Source organism: Pezoporus flaviventris, unplaced genomic scaffold, assembly GCF_033815535.1.
Source record: "Pezoporus flaviventris isolate CSIRO_AGI_PZ_B2104156 unplaced genomic scaffold, CSIRO_AGI_Pfla_v1 ptg000097l, whole genome shotgun sequence".
Lineage (NCBI taxonomy): Eukaryota > Metazoa > Chordata > Aves > Psittaciformes > Psittacidae > Pezoporus > Pezoporus flaviventris.
In genome coordinates this window covers 6216966-6234567 of record NW_026892645.1, presented here as the reverse complement: position 1 = coordinate 6234567, position 17602 = coordinate 6216966, and the positions used below count along the sequence as shown (strand labels likewise).

Genomic DNA, 17602 nt, shown 5'->3' with positions numbered 1-17602 from the left:
GAACTGTTCAAACCTGTTCCCATATTAAACTGCTTTAAAATTGCAGTTAGAATTTGAAAGTTTGTAACTGTTTGAGCAAGGCCATAGAGTAATTGTTCAAAACGTTTCCACTGTTGAAGCCACGTTTCATTATCACTATGGTAAGGAATTACAATCTCTGTCCTTCCCTCATCCCATGTTTGTCAGCGGAAGCCAGGACACAGCAGCCGCTGTTGTTTGGGTCCATATCCTTGATATGTTTGACCTTTAAATTGAAAAGAGGAGGATGTTCATAACTTGACACCTTTTCTTATTAGTGGTCATTTTATTATTTCTGTATCAGGTGTCCCTCATCCATCAACAATGAAATGACTTCAGTCTCTGCACAGAACGCACTGTCCAGAAGAGCCAAGAGCATTAGAATAAGTGTAAGTAATTTACCTTACAAAAAACCCTTTCTGCCAGTATCAGGTTAGCGCTGCTGGTGGACTTTTGTAGGATTTGCAATTGCATCATACCATTACCTTAACCAAAGCATCGAGCTCAAAGATAGAGGCTTTAATCTTGCATCTCTAGGCTTTTCCATCTTGTGTTGGGTATTGGTTGAGGTTGTGCTCTTTTTCTGGAGATTTAAGATTAAATACTGTGATCCAAAAGCTTTTAAGCATTTGTTTAGCTTCAGAAGACACTTAAAGCTTGCATGAAAGAGTTTACAGGGTCAGGGTTCTAGGATGGAAGGATCTGATGGTCTCTTGTTGATTTTTCTGTAAGCAAACTGTTAAAAGAACGCTTCTCTTCTCCCTTCAAATTTCTCTTCATAATCAGATGGTGCTGGTTATTGGAACCTTGATTTGCTTGCGTGCTCAAAGACTTTGAACTCTAATGACTCTTACAGACACCTGCTACCAATCCAACTGTATTTGCTCCTTAATAGCAATGTTCAAAGCAGAAAATACCAGCAGCAGAGAAATTACTTGTATTAATCCCAGCTTTGCAGCGAAATAGTGTGCAGTTCAAAATGGCAGATGCTCAAACTTTAACCAAGGCTGGCCACTGTTGCTTTCTGGCACAGAGGGAAATGTTGTTATTTCCAGTTTCCTTATCCACAGGTTTCCTTTCATTGTCTTGCCCTTTCCCGTTTGTGGGAGAAGAGCCATGAAGAACCGTTCCTCCTCTCCCCCTTTGCACGTCCATGTGGATGAAAACACCCCTGTCCATGTCCATATTAAAAAGGGTCAGAAAACCACACCTGCACAATGCCAGGTAGGAGTGTGTAGCCACGTGTTTGTAAGGGTTACAAAGAGGAAGGTGAATGGTCTTACAAGCACCACACCATCTTCAAGGTCTGTTTTACTGTTGTGTTTTAAGTGTAAGACTTGAGTGTGTGTTCAGTGGTGAATTTTCAGTGATGTGTTTTCTATGTTTAAGGTGATTTGAGTCTGATCTAGGATATGTATTTTTCATGTTCACATGTATGTTTGTGAGGGGCGTTGCTTCCAATGTGATATAGTTTGGGGGATTTTTTTTTTTCCTTTTATTTCCTGGATTTGTGTCTTGATAATGATTTTCCTTTGGCTTCATCCTTATTTTTGTAGGAAAGGTTTGGGGAAAGGTCATATTTAGCTGTTTCAGATACCATCTTGATTGCATTAAAATGACTGTGCTTAGGGAGAAGGGTGTGGATTCAAACCATCTTCTGGCATTAAGCACCTTCTCGGTCTGCTGCTCTATGCAGCAAAGAAAATCTCTACATAGCCTTACCCACAGCAGGCTGAAGGCAAGACTGAAGATGAGTTTCAAGCTGTCACCTGTCCTCTTTCGCAGTTGGATGTTTATGTAAAGGTGATGCTCATTCTTCCTTAGGTGCAGCCATCCTGTTCTAAGTCCTCTGTTAATTTTGTGTTTGTTGCTAATGGTGCATATCATAGTGGGGTAGGGCCTGACAGTGACATCAATGATTCTTACTAATTAATTGCCTGTAGGGGATATTTAGAACATCAGATTTTTCTCTGAAGGTCAGAATTGTGCAAGGCCACTTGAACTTCCCTTCAGTCAGAGCACTTTGAGTTCAATAGAAATAAATGTCTATCTATTAGTTGACTACAAAGCATCAAAAACACTTCAGAAGCTTTTCGGGACCAATCACAGTGCCCTGTTCTTAATTTTCTCTGATAGTACTGTTCTCATGTGATATATCTGCTCTTTTGTGAGACAAACTTGGAATGGAGAAGGGATCTCTCAGGTTGTTCCTTCTTCACATGAATGGGTTGCATTGTGATATTTTCTTGTGCATCTCCATACAGAGAAGACTTTCTTCCCTCCCAAGTCTCCCACCCTGACCTGCTGGGTAAGGCTCTCATCACATCACAGGTGCTGGTATCCCAGGGATCACAGAGCTTCTTCATGATAGACAAGAATACACTGTCAGCTGAATGTGCAATAACCTTTCCTCCAGGCTGGTGTTAGCCTCCTCTGATGGCTGCTGGCCAGTCTTATGTGACGTATCGTGCATAACACTGTGATATTTTTGTATGAATCATCTTTTATTTGGCTTTGCATCACTAAAAATTGTAAATGGTTCTTTAAAAGTCTGTGATTTATTTTATCTTCTCTTTTCTTTCAGCAAAAGCAGAAGCAGAAAGCGAAGGGGGATACTGTGAACGTGTGTCGAAGTGTCCGAGTGAAAACGAAAGCCCCCTGGGTACCCCCAGGCAAAACATCTGTCCGGGAGGCCACCTGCAAATGGGAGGTATGGCTGAGTTTGCTCTTTAAAACCTTAAAACTTTTAAAGGTCTGTCTAAAGTTGAAGAGAGTTGATGTTGTAGTGAGGGAGCTGGGCTGATCTGAAAGAATGCTACTGTTACCTACCACCCATTGGGTCTTCTATAAATCTTTTTCACTTTTTAATACAGAAAAATAGGAAATTAATTATTAGTCTATGCCTATATCATGCCTTTCTGCCTTTAGAAGCCAGAGAAATTTCTTTGCTTATTGTAGCTTTAGTAGTCCCCTTCAAGATCTCATCTAGAGGCACAGTGAAGTGCTGCTGTTCTTAGTCTCTTCCAAAGCATGGAGTATTTGTGTAGTGTATTTTCTTTCTTGTGGGTTGATAGTTTTTCCTTTTGTATTCCTGGCTTTTCCTAGATGAGAACTTGAACTTCCATTACTTTTTCTGTTCAAGTTTTTGTGCATTCTTGACCTTTCCCTGATGGAAATGAAAGAACGTTTACAAGTTGGTTTTCTCTACCAGCCTTATTGCAGTGATACAACCTGGTCTCTGTGTCTGGCAGAGCTGTGGTTAGGATCCTGTTTATGACTTTCTGGTATTTTCTACCAGGGACCAGCTCACCGCCTAGAAGTTGCACCTCCAGATTCAGACAAAATGCCATCAATGTTGCACCTGAGCGACCTCTCTGCAGATGAGGAGGATGTTGTTTGCTGCAGAATGAATGAATATGAGAAGAAGATAGATAGCCTCATAAATGCAGTGGGAATGATGAAGGAGGTGAGGAGATGGAGGAAGCTGAGGTCAAGTCTTGGTGCAATAGAAGAGTACCCAGGCCATTGGTAGCTTGTTTAAAGTTGTTTAGAAAAGCTGAACTATCCTACTGAGAAATTCAATAAGCCCTACTATAAAACATTGTAAAACCTTATCCGCTTAATAAGGTGTCGCTGTGCTTCAGTTTCCAAATAATCTTTCTTCTACCCAAGCCCAAAGTCTGAAAACTGGTTATTCCCAAAGGTGAAAAATACAGTATGTTGCTGTTTCAGTGTCAAATAATCCACTTAACATGATTGTTTCTTCTCATTCCCTTTAAAAATGTGCAACCCACTGATGTGTTTTCCAGATAAGTAACATCTTATGTATTTGACACCACTTAAAAAGTGGGTAGGAGATGTTCCCAGATGCATGATGGTGGGGGCAAACTGTGTTTTTAACTTTGAGTTAACACTGAGGGTAACACATCTTAAGTAATATTATTTTACTTAAAACTATGATGTTCAAATCCATGTAAAAGAATAGGATTTGAGTCAAATAGATTCTTGCATTAAGCGTTCTCCATTTTATTTATGCTACAAAATTTAATGGAGTTACTTACATGACTGTAAAATAAAAGTCCACTTTGATACTTTTAATAAGTTAATTGAATCTAAATGTTTGTGGTGTCACTTAAATCCATGATGTAAGATCACATTAATTTTGTTAGCTTTGATTTTTGTGCAAGCCAGGGAATCTCTGGTGACTTTTTGCTGCAAAAAGAAAATCCAAGCCTGGTGAAGTGGTTCAAGCCCCCTCTATGTTCTTTCTTCTTTCACATCTTCACTGTCTGTAGCACTCTTAACTGCCAAATGGGGTACATGTGTCATTCATGGGGAGCAGTAACCAACTTCTGAGCCCCATTCAGCCTTCAAGTATTATGTACACAACTTGTCACACTACCAGCAGTGACACTATGCTGCTACGGAACAGGTAGATGGAAACATAATGCTAGGGACTGTTAGGTTGATTTCACCCAGTTCCATGGATCTCCCAAAGCAATAGTGGAACAACTGGAGCCATTTCCAGTGTGTGAACTGCCACCAGAGCTCCTTTCCTGCCATGTTGGAGGCCTTTCACATGTCTTGTGGCTGATGACAAGTTTTTGGTATATGACTTAAAACCAGGACGCTTGCATCTCCGTGTGTTTGTGGGATGGGAGGTACTTCAAGGCAATAGCTGAATTATGCTCTTTGTGCATCCGAGCAACCTGGAAATATCTAGGGGGAAGGTGAGTGGGAGGAAGGAAAAAAATGCAAGAAAAAGCCTGATCCTCTGTTTGCAGCTCAGTAGCTGGTTCAGTGGTTTGAGATGTGGCTCTGTGTATCACTATAAAAGCACCTAGTTTGTCTTATGTCCTATTTAAATATTTTCATCAGGCCAAGCTGCAGGAAAAGGAGGAACACAAGCAACTGACAGAGCGTCTCCTGGAGGAGCAGAAAGAGCAACTAAATGAAGTCACACAAGAGCTGGTAGAAACAGAGCATGAGAATACGCTGCTCAGACGCAGTATGGAGCGCATAAGGGAAGAGAAAGACCTGACTATGTAAGACAGCTGTGTTCTCTATTGTTACTCCAAGTAGTGGTATTTACAGGGCAATACCTCCTTTACTGCTAACATTATTTAAGGTTGTAGTTTGTATGCTGGGTTGCAGTGCTGCTTAAGAACTCATGTTCTTTTTGTCACCTTTTAGAAGGGGAACTTCAATGGCAATAGCTGCAGAGAAGGGTTATAGGATGATATTGGAAAAAAAAAACTACTCTTGAGAGGAACCTGAGAGCAGTTGGCTTGTGTGGCCTACAGGAGGGTCATCCTAGCTCTGCAATTTATATTTTGAAGGTTAAGAGATGCTGTTTGAATTGTGATGATATTGGTAAAACAACAAATGAGTAAACATGAAACTGAAAACTAGAGGCTACACCCCTGAGAGGACTGAATTATGGGGTGTTTCTTAATCCAATCAACTGTATATCAATAGTGGCTGGTAGAGTTGTCAAAGCATCTTGTTTCTCTGATGCTTGAATTCTCATTACAGGCTAGAGAAGAAGTACCTGCAGCATGAGAAGGAGTGTTTGATGTCCAAGCTGAGTGAGGCAGAAAGGGATGCATCAGCAGCAGCCAGGCAGATCCGTGCCCTGGAAAATACAATTGGGAGACTCAACACTGTAGGTGTTGTCTGGTTTTGTTCTTATCTTTGCTATATTGTCCTGTTATGTGGCTGTCTTAAAAATGTAATGTAACAATTGTTTCTCTGGGAAAGTGGAGGCATTTGTTAGTTTTGTTTGGAAGTGGGGTATTTACTTGCAGCATCCAGTCACCTTCTGCACATGGTGCTCACTATTGCACTGCTCGTGCTTGTATCAGCTTTACGCATTCCATGTGAATAATTCTTTTCCCTTTTTTTACTGTTCTCTAGGAGAAGCACATGAGCAGCTCAGACATTAACACACTGACAAGGCAAAAAGAACTTCTGCTCCAGAAATTGACCACCTTTGAAGAAACCAACCAGACCTTACGACAGCTTCTCAAAGAGCAGCACAACAAGGAGGTGAGCAATGCTGTGTGCTTGAACTTGGCAGAGGACAGGAGGCTGTGTCATCTTGTGGGCTGAGATGCATTTTGAGACCTTTGAATGCTTTTTCCCAGCCCTGCTGCTGTCCCTGTGTCATAAAGGATGGGTAGGACTTTTCATGTTTTTGTTGGGTTTTATCCCTACCTACTTCATAGAATAAGACTGACTTTTCTGCTGTGAGGATTTTAGAGCATCCAAGTGACTATATTAAAAGGTATAGGCACTACTGTGTTGCCAACTCTCTCTTCTGGATACAGCTGCTTGTGCTGGTGTGAAATGTAACTGCTACAGTTGCATTGGCTGACATCTGAGGACTAGATGTGACCTTAGCTAATGGGAGCCTAAGGATATTCAGACCCTTATTTTTGTAGGCTCTAAGAGCAGTAACAGAGAGACTGTAAACAATTCTGTCCTGCTTTTACAGAACAATTCTATATTGCCTGTAAGAGAAATACAGAAGTGAATTTGCTATTCTTTCTGTAGTTTACATTTTATATTTATTATATTTTATTTGGTGCTTCTGGATATCTTCTGAGAATTGCTGCTACAACTGGGAACAAATGGTTGACTTGCCCAGTTCTGTTTAAACTAACTGTCTGTAACTGACTTTTTAGTTAGTAATTTAGTTAGTAATACATAATACTTATGTATTTCCTTCATAGAAGGATGCTCGGAAGTTAATGGTGCAGCAAAAAATCCTTCTGAAAAGGCTGGCTGACTCAGATGCAGAGAATGTGGTAAGCAAACCACAAGCTGTTTGGTTTTGGAGTTTTTGTTTTGCTTTTTCTTTCATAGCCATTGAAGTATATGGGCTTAGAACAGGGATAACATAGGTGAGATCTTCATGAAGAGCACTATTAGGATTTACAGTATTCACGCTATATAAAAGAACTTAAGCTTGTCCTTATGTTTAAGACACATGATTGTGAGGGTGGTGAGCCACTGAAACAGGTTGCCCAAGGAAGTGGTAAATGTTCCATCCCTGGCAGTGTTCAAAGTTGGGTTGGACAGAGGCTTGGGCAACACGGTCTAGTATGAGGCGTCCCTGCTCATGGCAGGGGGTTGGAACTGGATCATCATAAGGTCCTTTCCAACCCAAGCCGGTCTATGATTCTATGTTTTTGCTTACCTTCTCTTATAGTACTGAATGTACAAAGCAACAATTATACTACATGTTTCTTTAACAAGGAAACTCTGGGGGTGGGAGAGGAAAAAATACCTACTGCAGAAATAAATGCCCCTGATGCTCAGGATAGGATTTTTCAGTTTGGAAATTATCTTCTTTTTTCTATATGGTGATCATGTTATCTTCAGAGATAGGCAACAGATCAATACCTGGCTCAGAGCCTGGTGTCACCAGCAGAATTTTGGGGATGTGGATCATGGGTTGGTTCACAAGACACCAGGCCTGCTGGCAACAGGCCTGTCTCAAAGAGGAAAAAGGATCTTTGCATGGGAGTTAGCAGGGCTCATTGAAAGAGCATTAAACTAGATTTGAAGGGGAAAGGGGTAAAACCAATGTTTGAGGAGCAGTGTGCTAGCGAGGTCCTTTGCTCTGCCATCTCAGAGGAGGTAGGGGATGGAGATATATGTGGCAGCAAAGACACAAGAGTTTGTGTTAGAAACCACGAGCCTGAGAATGGTCATGTAGGAATTAGGGCTTCTACCCCCAAAAAGGCAGCATGATCAGTAGTCCAGCTGAAGTGTGTCTACACCAATGCGTGGGCAACACACAGGAGGAGCTGGAAGTCATTGTGCAGCAGGAAAACTAAGACACAGTTGTCATCACAGAAGCATGGACAACTGGAGTGCTGCAATGGATGGCTGTAACTCCTTAGAAGAGATAGGCAAGGAAGAAGAGGTGGTGGGGTAGATCTGTGTATTTTGATTGTCTAGAGCTTAATGATAGTGATGAAAGGGTTGAGTGAGAAAGTTAGAATGGCCAAAGCCCAACTAGAACTTAATCTGGAACTGCCATAAAAAGCAATAAAAAATGTTTCTATAAATACATAAGCAACAAAAGGAAAGCTAAGGAGAATCTCCATCCTTTATTGGATGCAGGGGGAAACCTAGTGACAGAGGATGAGGAAAAGGCTGAGGAACTTAATGCCTTCTTTGCCTCAGTCTTTAATAGTAAGACCAGTCCTCAGGGTACCCATCCCTCTGAGCTGGAAGACAGGGATGAGCAGCAGAGTGAAGCCTCATAATCTAAGGGGAAATGGTCATCTTTTGCCTGTACCCAAGAGGGAATGGCCTCAAGCTGCACCAGGGGAGATTTAGATGGGATATTAGGAAAATTTCTTCACCAGAAGGGTTGTCAAGCATTAGAACATGTTGCCCAGGGAAGTGGCGGTGTCACGTCCCTGGAGACATTTAAAAGATGTGTAGATGTGCCCCTTAGGGCCACGGTTTAGTGGCTGACTTGGCAGTGCTGGTTTAATGGCTAGGGTCTTAAAAACAAAGAGCTTGTGGTTTGCTTACCACATTCTCTGATCTTAAAGGTCTTCTCCAACCTAAATGATTCTGTGATTTTGTGACAAGCACAAAGTGGGGAAGCTTTCTGTATCTGTTGCTGTCACTGAATGAGTGATCTGGTGCCAGTTTTGGTTCATTTCCTTATCTGTAAACTGAGAAAAGAGCTCTTACATTGCATGAAGTTATAAAACTTGCTGTGAGACGGGTAATGCCCTGTTTTTTTATCTGTGGGGTATACGATCCTGTCAGGTCCTTGTTCTTGACTGAGTACATTATGCCCTGTTACACAAGTGCTTGTACCCCTTCTGCTTTCTGTTTGAGGAGAATGCCACCTGTTTTTCAGTTGCTGTGGATACCAGAGAGTGCCATGAATCAGAGCTGCGAGGGAGGGAGACAGTTACACCTCTTTTCCTCCACCTTGCCAACCTAAATGTGTTTGTTACTTAACATCTAAGTGGTGTTTGTTTTCCCAGCAACTTCAGATGAAGCTTCAGGAGAAAGAAAAAGAAATGGAGAGTCTTGCCAATGACATACAGGCAGGAAAGGTAGTTTCCTTTTCCATTTTCTCCTCCCTATTCCACCTTTGAGTTCTGCAGAACTACAGATAGTCCAGGCTATGAATTTGGATTTGCAGAAAATTACTTTTTAAGAGTTCAGATGACTGGCTTAGTTACAAAACCAATTTCTACATAGTTGTGGATTCCATATTGTGCTAATAAGACATCTGTCACAAGGATGAGTAGGTAGTATTCTCTTTGCTTGGGCTTATCACTGAGTTGCCTTTCTGTTTAAGGTCCTGTTGGTTCCTGATGTCAAATTCCAGCCTGTGCCTCTGTTTAGTAATTTAAAGGGAAATGTAGTGGAAGAGATGCCACATGAAGGATGTTTTGCCCTAGAATAAATCGTTCAGGCCAGTCATTCACATCTGATTTAAAATTAATGGCTACTTATTTGTTCCCCATTTTGTTGGAGTAGAAGAGCCATGAGGGTCCATCTGAGGAAAGAGGAGATGGCTGGAGACCCTTCAGTGAATAAATCTGAGACTGTTGGGTTTTATGAAGTGTTCCTTCTATTAGCTTGTTGAGGAAAAAGGTCTGTGTCTTGTTGCTCCTTACTTAGGACCAGGCAAAGGCAGCAGAGGAGCTCTCCAAATCTATGGAGGCTGTGAAAGCCCATTTACAAGCACAGTTGCGAGGCAAAGAAGCGGAGAACAACCGCCTGACTGTACAGCTACGGGTATGTTTGCAGTGGTCCCTGGGGATCATCTCTTCATTTACTCATAAACTGAATTGACTTCAAGGGAAGCAATATTTTGCTCAAAGGTTTATGTTTAACGTATCTGTTGATGTTGTGATGATGTTAGGATGAACATGTGTGGTAATAGTTTAGAGGAGCTTTAAGGTATATAGCTGCATAAAGCAACATTAATATATGTGAGCAATCCCGTTAATAAAGACAATGTTCTTGGGTAGATCAAAAGAATGGTAAACCAGTATTTATCTTGGTCAGGAAAGGAAATAAGTGTTCTAAAGAGCAGGTTATGAAAGAAAAAAGGAAGACTCTTGGAAGGAAAGCCAGATCTGTCATGCTGACATGTCTTTCAATATTAGGACAGGACTGTGTAGGTGAAACCTGATTGCAAGAACCTCCAGCCTGAAAGTTGGGGGGGTTATAACCAGCTCTCTCCACCAGTTCTAGGAAATGAGTTGCTGCTTTGGGTATGCAGATGTAAGGGCATTATTCCATATGGTGTATTTTCTTCCCTCTTGCAGAATCTGGAGCGCGGTGAAGCTCAGCATAAGGCAGAGGTGGAACGTATCGTGAAACAGCTGAAAGAAGTAAAGCAGAAGGCAGATAGTGACAAAGAGGCCCTGAAGAAAGCCCTCCGTGCACAGAAAGAGCGTGCAGAGCGAAGTGAAGAGTATGTAGAGCAACTGACTGCCCAGCTAACAGAAAAGGTACCTGATAATACAGGAGAAGAGACCTCATTTCAAATCATGCATCTAAGCCTTTGACTTCTGGTAGCAGCCCTGGGGAGAGTCTCTGCTTTCAACTAATGAGATTTATTTCTGTCTTGATGCCTTGGCCCATTTATGCTAAGTTTAGAACAAAACCAGTTTTCTCAGCTGTCATTGTATTTGCTGCATGTCCTTAATGTAGGACTTGCCATAACTTAGATAATACTAAGCTAGCAGATCTGATTTTTCATGTGGTTCTTTAGAACTATCTGAAGGTTGAAAAAAAACAGTAAAATAAAGCCTTGCTATTTTGACTGAAAACTCTGAATGGAGTTAGAGCAGGAAATTAAAAAGCCTTAGAGGCATAGTGGAATTTCCTACTGGAAAAATGACTAAAGGATATCAAGGAAAAGTAGGAAAGTTTAGGACTGGGACAAACCAGAAGGGAACATGGATTTTACACTACTTGATTATTTTTTTATCTATCCCTTGTATTTTGAATCCCAGGGACAAGAGCCACTAGTAGCATCTTAGCCATGCCTTATATTATCTGCATATCGCATATGTCACCCTTGCTCTTTTCTCCCTGTATTTCTTTTGGTTGATAGGATGGGTATGTTGCTGAGGCGCTGTCTAGTCTGGAGACCTGGAGGAACCGCCACCATAGAGCAGTAAAGGACAAGAGTGACCTCGAACTGGAGATTGTTACACTGACCAGGTTAAAATAAAACTAGTGTAGAGTAACAAGCCTGAATGTGTTCTAAGTTCAGGGATAATTTAACTGAATTGAATAATACCATTAAATTAAATGATTTTGTTGGATTGACTGTAAATAGCCAAGCAAAACCAGTATTGCCTAAGGGCTAGAGCAGAGTTTGGGAAGAGAGAGAGCAAGAGAGCAATGTGGCTTCTTCTGCTGACTTGCCACAGCAAAGGCAGACTTTTTAAGGGTTTGCTGACCCTTAAAACCCCGTTCCTTTGCAATTTTGTAATGCTTTGAAAGAATTAAGGTTATTTTTCTTTTGAGATCTGTTTGAGAAACTTGAAGGTATTAGAGAGGCAGTGTAGCTCCTGTCTATTTTGTTGCAAAGGTCAATAAATGTAGTGTTATTACTGCAGTACAGTTGTTGTTGCAGGAAAAAAGAGGTAGTTATGAGACAAGAGAAAGGTACCTCTTCACCCTGTGTATCTCGAAGGCAATGCATTTGAGCTCCAAGAAGACAACTCAAGTTAATTTCCAGCAAGCTAATATTGAGGTAGTAGAACAGTATAGAAGATAGGTGTGCATATATGGAGGAGGAAGATGAAAGGATAGGAAAAAGCCTCGCTTCTGAAGCTAATGTTTAAAGGTTGGGAGCCTTATTTTTTCTTGCCACTTAAGGATTGATTTTCTTTCTGTATGGCAGTCGTCTTGCAGACTTGCTGGAAGAGCAGGCAACTCGGGAGGACAAGGTACGGGACGTCAGAGATGTGGTGCTGGATAAAGTGCATCGACAGAGTTCAGAGACCTCCAATTTAAAAATGGAGAATGAAAGACTAAAGGTCAGTGATTCTAGGGGTTTGAAGCTGAAATGCTAGGGGGGAAAAAAGAAAGACATTACAACAAGTTGCTTGGCTTCTGATGACAGAGTTCAATTGCACCCATCGCTCCCGTTGACTTTCAAACCAGTTTCTCCATAACCTGAGTGTGACAGGACAAGTGTGCTGGGAAGAGACATAAAGGAAATGTACATTCTGTGAGGACTGGGTTTCTTCCATGTTTTGGTTTGGAGGATCTCCAACTCAAGTACTGCTTCCTCCAGCTGGATTCTTACATCTTGTCTTTATATCTTCATACTGCTGGCCAGAGAACAACCAACTGTAGCTCATGCAGGGAGAATGGTGATTTCCAGAATAAAACAAAAAGTGGCTGGTATATTTCTTCTGTCTTCTCTTACCACTGGTGATCTTGTAGGTAACCTACATCATTTTCTTCTTGGAAAGCCAGGCACTGATCCAAATAAGGAGTAGCCCTAATCCAAGTAGCACAGCTCATTCAGGCAAATGGAAAGACTGCACGTCCATCCCAAACCTCTCTGCTCTCTTGATGTGAATTTGGCAATCTACTGAAGCCTGGAAAGTTTTGCCGACTTACACTTGACAAAAGCCTTTTTTCTTAGTCTAGACATTAGACAGCTTAGTGTGATAGTTACTTCCAAATCTGTTCTATTTTCAGGCTAGTGTGGCCCCAATGGAGGAAAAGCTGAAGCAAGCACAGGCTGAAGTGCAGCAGCTGAGAATCTCTGTCAAAAACTACGAAGGGATGATTGAAAACTACAAATCACAGGTAGGCATCTTACCAAAACCAGCAGCCCTTGCAATGACATGTTTCCTCCCTTTACTGTTGTCGTTTATAACACCTTGGAGGTGTTGCAGTTTGATATGGTTTTGGTTGCTTTGTCTCTATTAGCCTGACTTTTTCTCAGCTGGCAGCATGCAGACTGCCATGTGCTGTATGTCAAAGTGTGCAAGATTTGCCTTCCTCACTATGTGCTGATGACTTGGTCATTAGGAAGAGCTGACTCCCATAACAGAGATCTTGATTAATGAAAAACAAAAGAATGGTTTTAATATTTCACTTTCCTGCGCTCTTTTTCAAAAGGTAAAGAAAAATAGTTAGATGCTTTATTTCTGCCTCTTAGTGTGGCAAGCAGTGTTCCTTGGCTGCTTTTTTGGAGGGATTTTGGATATTGTGACTGTAGGAAGATAAGGCAAAAGGGGAAAACATTTGGTAGAAAGCCCAGATTATCCAGGTAGCAGAAAGTGAACTTCCAGATAGAGTTCTGGGGTGGTGGCTGGTGTGGTAAGAAACTTGTTGCTGATCCTTGAGCATATATATGACAGATAAAGTATGTGGGATATTTTTTTTTTGATGTCCAGATATTAAGGACCCAAATGGAAGCAGAAGATGCAGCAGCAAAACTGGAGAAGTTTGGTAAAGAGAACAAGGCACTAAAGGAAGAAAAGAATAACCAGATGGATCTGGTAACTATTCCTCCAAAGACTGATACATTCATGGATCTTAATGTTCTGAATGTAGTGAAAAATGGCTGTGAAGAGGAAATAAAAGGCTTGAATTTGCCTTTTCCATTAGTTTTTCTCAGGACTTGTTCATTCTGCAAAATGTGTTGAACATTTAGCAGCTGCTTCTTGGCTATATGGTGTTCTTCAGAGGTGTTTAAATTGCTTCCTATGTCCTTTGCTGCAGAAAATGTGGTTTAGAACAATGGGCTGACTAGGTCACACATCGTCTGATGTAGAGCAGCTCTCCTCAAAAAAAGAGCTTGTACTTCTAGTAAAATAGAAGCCCACGATCCAAAATACTCGTTCTCACTCCGTCCATAGGCAATGCCAAATCCTAAGAGAAAGCCTTTTGGAGTAGAAGACCTTAGGCTTTGAACTCCAACACTGGCCAGATACCCACACGTTATCACCACGGTCACATTCCAACAAAGCTTCATTGAAGTTGAGAAATGTTTTTAGTCTGGACCTTATGAACATTTGAAGATTCCTCACGTTCTCTTTGTCTCCTTTGATTACAGTCATACAAGCAGCTGCAGAGCAGGCTTGCTGAACTGGAGAAGCTGCCTGAGATCCTAAAGATGAAAGAATCACAAATAGCAGAATATAGAGAGCAACTTCAGAATTCCGAGAGGAAGAACGTCGACCTGTCTGTCCAGATTTCAGATCTTCAGCAGCAGGTAAGGGATAGCAGAAATTACCGGCATCTCTGCTTTCCAGAAGTCTGAAACCAACACGAATTTCCAGTCGCAGGAAGGTTCAGTCTTCGTCTCTGTTCTCGTCTCTTTCTGAAAAGATTAAACGTGCACTGCAAAATAAAGGTGTGTGCCATGTCTTTGTGCGAGAAGTTAGCGGCGTAGCTAGTGGCATTCCTGACGACTTGAAAGCTTCCTCATTCCCTGGTCTGCACTTAGTGCGTCTTGAATAGCAGCAGTTTCAACACTTGCTAATGCCAACGCTGGCTTCTGTTACTTCCATCACCTTGTCAGCTTTCCCTTTTGTGTTTTTCTGCTGATAGTGCTACCCCAGCCTTGCTTTCTCAACTGATTTCAGGTGTTTTTCCCTATCCCTGTTTTTTGTCCCCAGGAGGACTCTCTAGGTATTGCAGGACAATTACAACAGGCATGACTTTTACAGCCATGCCTCAAGACTCAGCAAATGATCTCACAGTGTAACTGCTTTACTCTGATTAGCTTGGAATTATAACCTTCCTGGTATTTCAGGCTCTAATGCCTTTGTGGGCTGCTGTCATGTATATGGCTGCTTTTAATGTGTGTGCTTTGCTGTGCTTACAGCGGCTGCTCTGCATGCAAGTGTTCACAGACCTGGCTTTTCATTTGCAACATGGAAGAACTTTCTCATACCTTTCCAAACATTAGCTGGAAGCACCAGCAAAATGGATGTTTAGTGCTTTGCTTTTCTCTCTGCTCTTCCTTTTCTGGCATTCTCCAGAAATTCTGAATTGAGCATGTTTCCTTCTGACAGGCTGCATGTAGTTTAGGTGGTTGGTCCTGGGTGTGTAGTGACTACTCTGTGAAGTAATTACTCACTGTAATTTTTAGATTGAGCTCCAGGGGGACAAAATGGAGATGACACGGGAGAGGTGTCATTCTGCCCAGGAGGACAAAAAGCAGCTCACCTTGAAGGTGGAAGAGCTAGAAAGGTTAGAAATATTAGGCTTTCTTGCTCTCTTAACCTTCCATTTCTATCCTCTTCCCATTGTTTTCTTTCAGGGGATTGAACAGGTTCAGTCTTGTTCCAGTCCCTTATGTGCCCCCTGGATTCTGTGTTTCTTTATCCCAGAAGGATCTCGAATCAATAGTTGTCCACTGGAGAGTTGTATGTTTTTGCAGCACATGTTGTGAATGTTTTGTTAGAAAGGATGATGTTTTACACAGCACGTAAACCAGTTCCTTGCCCGTTTTAGCCTGACAATTTTGAGGTTACTACATGTTCCAGTAATTTTACCTGTATTTATTAATTCCTTTTAGAGACAATGTGTGGGGGAAATGCAAGTATGTGGGTACTTTCTCTGTCCTTTAGTCTTTGGAATCCTGTATTTGAGAAATGAAGAATTTTCTTGGGGCTCTCCTCTTTCAAGGAGCAATGGAATCTATTCCCAGACTAGCCAGGATCTGACAAAAAGGCAGACTAGAACACACTCCATTTAAAATGAATAGGTTTCCTTACGTTATTGTCTTAACCTAGAAAACTAGAGTCAACGAGTGCCCAGAACATAGAATTCCTTCAGGTCATAGCAAAACGGGAGGAGTCGATCCACCAGTGCCAGCTGCGGCTAGATGAGAAGACCCGGGAGTGTAGCTCCTTGGCACGTCAGCTGGAGATGGCCATTGAGGATGCCAAAAGACAAGTAAGAAACTTCTTGTGTTTGTGAATTCTCCCAAAACTGCCCAGCCTGTAATAGGAGAGGAGCGACGATGCTGGAAATACTCCTCAGCCTATGACCAAAATCATTAAAATCATCATGTTCAGTGAAATACAGATAATAAAATGTGCTGGTATTGTTTGTCACCAGTTAAACCATTGAAAAACCTGAACTCTGTGCTCCAGTTTGCAACCAAAAGCTGAAAGCACAAGACTGCTGCTTATGAATGAGGACGTGTCCAGTTAAACTTTCTTGGGCTTTTGTGGGCAATGGGGTAGGAGAAATGGTTCTGCAATAGACAGTCCTTTAACAGAGTTGTTCTGTTGGTACGTGCAGGTGGAACAAACCCGAGAACGAGCAATGGCGAGAGAGAGGGCGGCCCAGTCCAAGATGTTGGATTTGGAGACCCAGCTGAGTAGGAATAAAACGGAAATGAACCAATTGCGTCGGAGCAAAGATGATGTGAGTGAGCTGCAGTGGATACTGTTGCTGTGCTGGTGGTGTCCTGGGCAGCAACTGGAGTCTGTAAACCAAAGTTCTATGGGTATACTGCTGGTCACGCAGAGCTGTGTCTGAATATGACATGCTGTTGTATGTGACCTTGCCAGATGTGTAGCATGGCATGTCTGTTAGGTCACTGATTCAAGAGTGGGGACTCTAATTTACTTATAGCAATGATCTGCATGAACTTGCTCCAAACTTATGTGATTGATTGTAAGAAAAGAATCAGGCCTTTGTATTCAAATAAGATTTGCATCAGCTGTCATGAGCAGATATCAACTTCATTTACTCTGCCTGGTTTTCTGAGAGAGAATGCAATTTAGAGGAAAGAAGGGGAATCTTTCATCATGTCCTATTTCTTCTGCTGCTTGAGTTTTACTTGGAATTGGGTTGGCATATAGATCAGGTCAAGCAGCTTTTCAGAGCAGAGTGTGTTTAATTCCTCATAACTATAGCTAATCAGTTTTAAAAGCTCAGCTGATCAGCCACATTGTCTCCTGGTTTGATCAGTGGGTGCTGAGTGGAGTTGGAAATGAGCAAAACGGGTTATAAATATCATAGCACCATCTATGGTAATGTCATCCACTGCTGTATTCATTCTTGCTGTCTTCAGCACTTTAGGGGAACAACTTCAGTTTTAACAGGAATGGGATGAATGTTGCTGTCTTTCAGCCTGTGTTTTGTGCTTCTTTATGCAGGCAGAGCACCGCTATGAAAGCCATCTGCAGGATTTAAAGGATCGGTTGGAGCAGTCGGAGAGCACCAACCGCAGCATGCAAAACTATGTCCAGTTCCTCAAGTCTTCTTATGCCAATGTGTTTGGAGAAAGTGCCTTGCTGGGCTCCCTCAGCCACTCTCGTTCTTCTCCATGAGGGCAATGCTCTCCTTGCACCTCTGCTTTTAAGCACAAAAGGAGCCCTGTTTCAAAGCCATATGTTAGAAAGTAGGTTGGCATTTCAGGGTTGCTGTCAGGAGACGTTTTCCTCTTTTCCTTGCAGCATGAGATGCTAAAGTGATGGTGACATATATCCTAAATGTAGGATATCAGCAATAGGTGAGGTTGCCATCACACCATAAACTGTGCCCCAAACCCAGATATTTTTGCACATGATGGAGAAGGTCCTTTTCATCC

At 41.9% G+C, this 17602-nt stretch overlaps 1 protein-coding gene across 4 annotated transcripts; it reads left to right on the top strand.

Moving 5' to 3' along the window:
• The first annotated feature begins 303 nt into the window (after positions 1 to 303).
• On the top strand, positions 304 to 17375 carry ODF2 (outer dense fiber of sperm tails 2). Of its 4 annotated transcripts, XM_061477062.1 has the most exons (20): positions 310 to 407; positions 1089 to 1242; positions 2603 to 2728; positions 3317 to 3484; positions 4897 to 5063; positions 5554 to 5683; positions 5935 to 6066; positions 6753 to 6827; positions 9039 to 9110; positions 9685 to 9801; positions 10338 to 10523; positions 11132 to 11241; positions 11930 to 12065; positions 12739 to 12849; positions 13443 to 13547; positions 14105 to 14263; positions 15146 to 15246; positions 15792 to 15954; positions 16306 to 16431; positions 17169 to 17375. In XM_061477062.1, the coding sequence occupies exons 2-20, from the start codon at positions 1135 to 1137 to the stop codon at positions 17340 to 17342; spliced, it is 2466 nt and encodes an 821-aa protein (XP_061333046.1). In that variant the 5' UTR covers positions 310 to 407; positions 1089 to 1134; the 3' UTR covers positions 17343 to 17375. The 4 variants fall into 4 exon arrangements, 3 of the variants coding, with proteins under 3 accessions (XP_061333047.1, XP_061333046.1, XP_061333048.1); XM_061477063.1 differs by lacking the exon at positions 1089 to 1242 and having other exon boundaries at positions 304 to 407; XR_009747522.1 differs by lacking the exons at positions 15146 to 15246; positions 17169 to 17375 and having other exon boundaries at positions 311 to 407.
• Positions 17376 to 17602: the final 227 nt, after the last annotated feature.

Coding starts and splice junctions, on each gene's coding strand:
- ODF2 (XM_061477062.1), top strand. CDS start 1,135: ATGAAGAACCGTTCCTCCTCTCCCCCTTTGCACGTCCATGTGGATGAA. Junction 9,802..10,337: donor GCCTGACTGTACAGCTACGG/GTATGTTTGCAG, acceptor TCCCTCTTGCAG/AATCTGGAGCGCGGTGAAGC. Junction 15,247..15,791: donor AAGGTGGAAGAGCTAGAAAG/GTTAGAAATATT, acceptor GTCTTAACCTAG/AAAACTAGAGTCAACGAGTG.